The sequence below is a fragment of the Xiphophorus maculatus genome, chromosome 2 (assembly GCF_002775205.1).
Source record: "Xiphophorus maculatus strain JP 163 A chromosome 2, X_maculatus-5.0-male, whole genome shotgun sequence".
NCBI lineage: Eukaryota > Metazoa > Chordata > Actinopteri > Cyprinodontiformes > Poeciliidae > Xiphophorus > Xiphophorus maculatus.
In genome coordinates this window covers 30,659,236-30,662,853 of record NC_036444.1, presented here as the reverse complement: position 1 = coordinate 30,662,853, position 3,618 = coordinate 30,659,236, and the positions used below count along the sequence as shown (strand labels likewise).

General features: G+C 39.1%; 1 protein-coding gene across 1 annotated transcript; it reads left to right on the top strand.

Moving 5' to 3' along the window:
• Positions 1-402: 402 nt before the first annotated feature.
• On the top strand, positions 403-3,387 carry faap24 (Fanconi anemia core complex associated protein 24). The gene is made up of 4 exons (XM_005816317.2): positions 403-586; positions 1,920-2,062; positions 2,148-2,303; positions 3,014-3,387. Exons 1-4 carry the CDS (start codon positions 484-486, stop codon positions 3,263-3,265), a joined length of 654 nt encoding a protein of 217 aa, XP_005816374.1. The 5' UTR covers positions 403-483; the 3' UTR covers positions 3,266-3,387.
• Positions 3,388-3,618: the final 231 nt, after the last annotated feature.

Sequence of the window (3,618 nt, the reverse complement as noted above, 5' to 3'; positions counted from 1 at the left end):
CTTCACAGGCTCTCCGCAGATGTTTAGTGGTTCAATGTCTCTTTCCCTTCTCCTAAAATCCACTATGATCTCCTTGGTCTTGGCTGTGTTTAGAATCAGGTTGTTGTCTGTGCACAATGCTGTCAGTCTCTCCACCTCGTTCCTGTAGGCAGACTCATCGCCCTCTAAGATGAATAAAAATAAATAAATAAATATAATATGCTTCTTTGGTGTGATTAATTTTCTTGGAATAGGCTCTGATTCAAATCGGGTAGAATTTCGCACAAGACTTGGACCTTCTTGCTATGAGGCAGGAATAAGATGTAGGCCTAAGGGATTTTCTACTGTTTCCCATTCCACTACAATAGATGGCGCTAACGCACCTGTACATTGGCTATCAACAGCAACTAAAAAAGAAGAAGAAACATTCCTTGGTGATTAGAGGTGGTTAAAAATCATCCGAAGAGTTGTCAGGATGACAACATTTAGTCAGTGTTTAGCAGTATGGATCCCAAAGCAGCTGTCTTGGTGAATTCAGATCTTCCGTATGGACACATTCTTTGTCATGAAAAATGGAGGACTTCGTCTCTTCTTCAGGGCTTAAAAGGTTAAAAGCTTTTTTCCACTTCTGTTACTTTTAGCGCCGAGCACTGAATATCCAAAGAATATCAGACATGACTAAGAGCTAGTACACAGTATGAGAACAGAACAGCCTGACATCTGTATTTGATTCTCCTAGATGTTCAATAACAAAACAATGAGAAATGTGTAGGTTTAAAAGGCTTTAGGCGGAAACACATTCTCTCCAAAACAAGCATGGCTTATTAAGTTTGTGAACTTCTATACTGTCCTTTTGACAGATAAGAGCAAAGTAAATTTACCGAAGTAAAGTTTAAATGAACTGACAGCATTTTATTTTCTGCTCTGATCTACGACTTATTGACAGTATATTCCAGTTTGTTTTTTTCCCCCCAATACTTCACCTTTAATATTTATTTAACTTTTACGTAGTGTTTTCGTGTCATTGCAGTTCATGCTTCCTCTAACTTTTGACATTTGTTGCTCATTCTTATCTTGTACCAGATTTTCAATCAATTAGTGTTTTTATGGGGGCACAGAACAAAAGAATGAAAGAAATCGGGGAAGTATTTAATCGTTTAATAAAAGGGCCAGAGAGCCACTTGCAGGTTCTGGAGCTTTAGGTTTCAGACTCCTGGTCTAGCAGATGGAAACTGTGATCCTCAATACGGCTGAACCTAAAAATGTAAGAGCTTAATTTCTAATTCATTGTTAAAATAAAACTGTGAAAGTAAAAAAATGAAATGGCTCCAAAGGACCAGTTAGTTGCAATTTCTAACTGGTGCCAGCTATCCAGTCCTTTCTCTAGACCACAGGTGTCAAACTCCATTCCTCAAGGGCCTCTGCTGCACCATACCTGAAAAATTAGGTTATTAGCAAGGCTCTGGAGAACGTATCTACACAAGAAGGGGGTAATTAAGCCATTTCATTCCAATGTTTTGTACCTGTGGCACATCTAAAAACTGCTGAACAGCGGCCCTTGAGAACTGAAGTTTGACACCCCTGCTCTAGACCAACAAAGTCTGTGGTTCAGGAGTGACTTAACACAACAAATGCTACAGTTATAATCCATGTCCTGGGTATGTATGTGTGTAGTTGCTCTTTAAGCTCTTACTGAAGCTGCAGTCCGCACCTTGTGAGTTTTCTCAGTGGTTGTTTTGGCCATGACATTTGCTGTTAGCCATAATCGTCAAATTAGATAGAATTTGAAGCAAATAGATTTAAAATCTATCATTTTGTATATAGTAAATCTAAATAATGACTTCTACTTTTGAACTGATCAATTTAGATTACTGTGTATCACTTCGAACGTCTGCCATCTTTTTGCATCTCAACGCTAACCTTCTAAACTTCTTCTGCAGATGGAGGTGTAAAAATCCTCTTTGAAAAGGAGCTGGGTGTCACAGATTTCCATCTTCCCAGCAAAACGAGGCTTCTTTATGTGTCAGAGTGTGACATAATAGCAGGAAATAGCTACAAAAGGAAGCTGGTTCGATACCGAAATGTAGGTGATGCCAGTGAGCTGTCTGACAGTATAGTTTTTTGCAAACCTTCTCACTGGTCTGCACTGTTTTTCTTGTGTTTTTCAGGCCAGTAGCAGCTTTCAGGAGCTGGTATTAGTGGAGAGGACACGGCTCAGTGAGCAATACTTCTCTGCTTTGCAGAGATTTGTGGTGTTTGACTTAGGTTTGTCTCTGCTCCCAGTTAGTGGACCAACAGAAGCCTCACAGCTCATTACTCAAATTGTAAGTATCTAATATTGATCTGGATAGCAAACCTACAGCCAGGTTTCTTTCTTTATCTATAGCATATTTTACCTATGTCTCATGCAGATAACTTTGCATGTGTTGGTAATGGAGGTATGCAGAGCATTAAATGTATATTTCATGTGTGCAGACTTGAATGGGCTAATGTTAAGAGCCCTCGGGCCTTGTGTATAAAAGAGTGAGTTGGACTTGTGCTGGAAGACTGAAATGTACAGAGTGAAAATGAATAGTGAGAGTACAGCTCCCTGTGGAGCTCCTGTGTTGCTGACCTCCTGGTTAGACACACAGTTCTTCAGTCTCACAAACTGTCAGTCAGGTAGTCATAGATCCAGGTGATTGTTGAGTCCTCCATTTGTGTCTTCTGAAGTTTCTCATAGAGCAGATCAGGCTGAATTGTGTTAAATGCCCTGGAGAAATCAAAGAACGTGATTTGATAAGATAAAATCAGTCTTTATTTAAAGCTGTAAATTGTTCATAATTTCCTTGTGAAACATAGAAATATTTAGATATGTGTAGCATGTGGGTGTTTTTTTTTATTAACTTGAAATTATCTTGTGTATACACATAGTAACTCAAGCTCTCTTTTGCTGTGTTTACATGATGTCCTGTGCTACAGTGTTCCTGTAAAGTGTCTGAGTTTTTAGCAAAGCGCTTTACAAATAAAATGTATTATTATCATTTATCTTTAGGTTCATGGGGAGGGCAGAGAGAATCCTTTTAGGCGGAAGACTTCAGGTCGGCTGTTGGACTCAGTGACCCTGACTCTGATCCAGCAGATCCCTGGGGTTGGCAGAATCAAAGCTTTGACTCTGATGCATAATTTTCCCAGTCTCAAGGAAATCTCCAATGCATCTCCTGCTGAGCTAGAGGCTGTTGTGGGCGAGGGGAGCGCCCAGCAGATTCACAGCTTCTTCCACGTAAACTTTATTACTGGAACATAAGGCTGACGTGTACTTTTCAGTGTTCATTGGGCCATTATATAAATTATATGGAGATGCAATGCATCTTAATGTGTAGACTTGAAGAAATCTTTTTGTTACAAATAAAAATTTTTTAACCACAACTGTGATTAAATGTATGGAATGACTGTACAATAATGTCTTATGAAGTAATTTTTAGTTTTAGTGATGCCAGTAGTTTGGGCTTACTAATAACTCAGGATTGAAATGACGAAGCTCACTTTGATCATGTTAAATGCTTGGTTTGAAGTTTATACATGAATTCACTGAAAATAGCTAAAGTTGTGCTGCTGCGTAAGACTGGGGACAGACACCACTACACAAGTTACTTTACA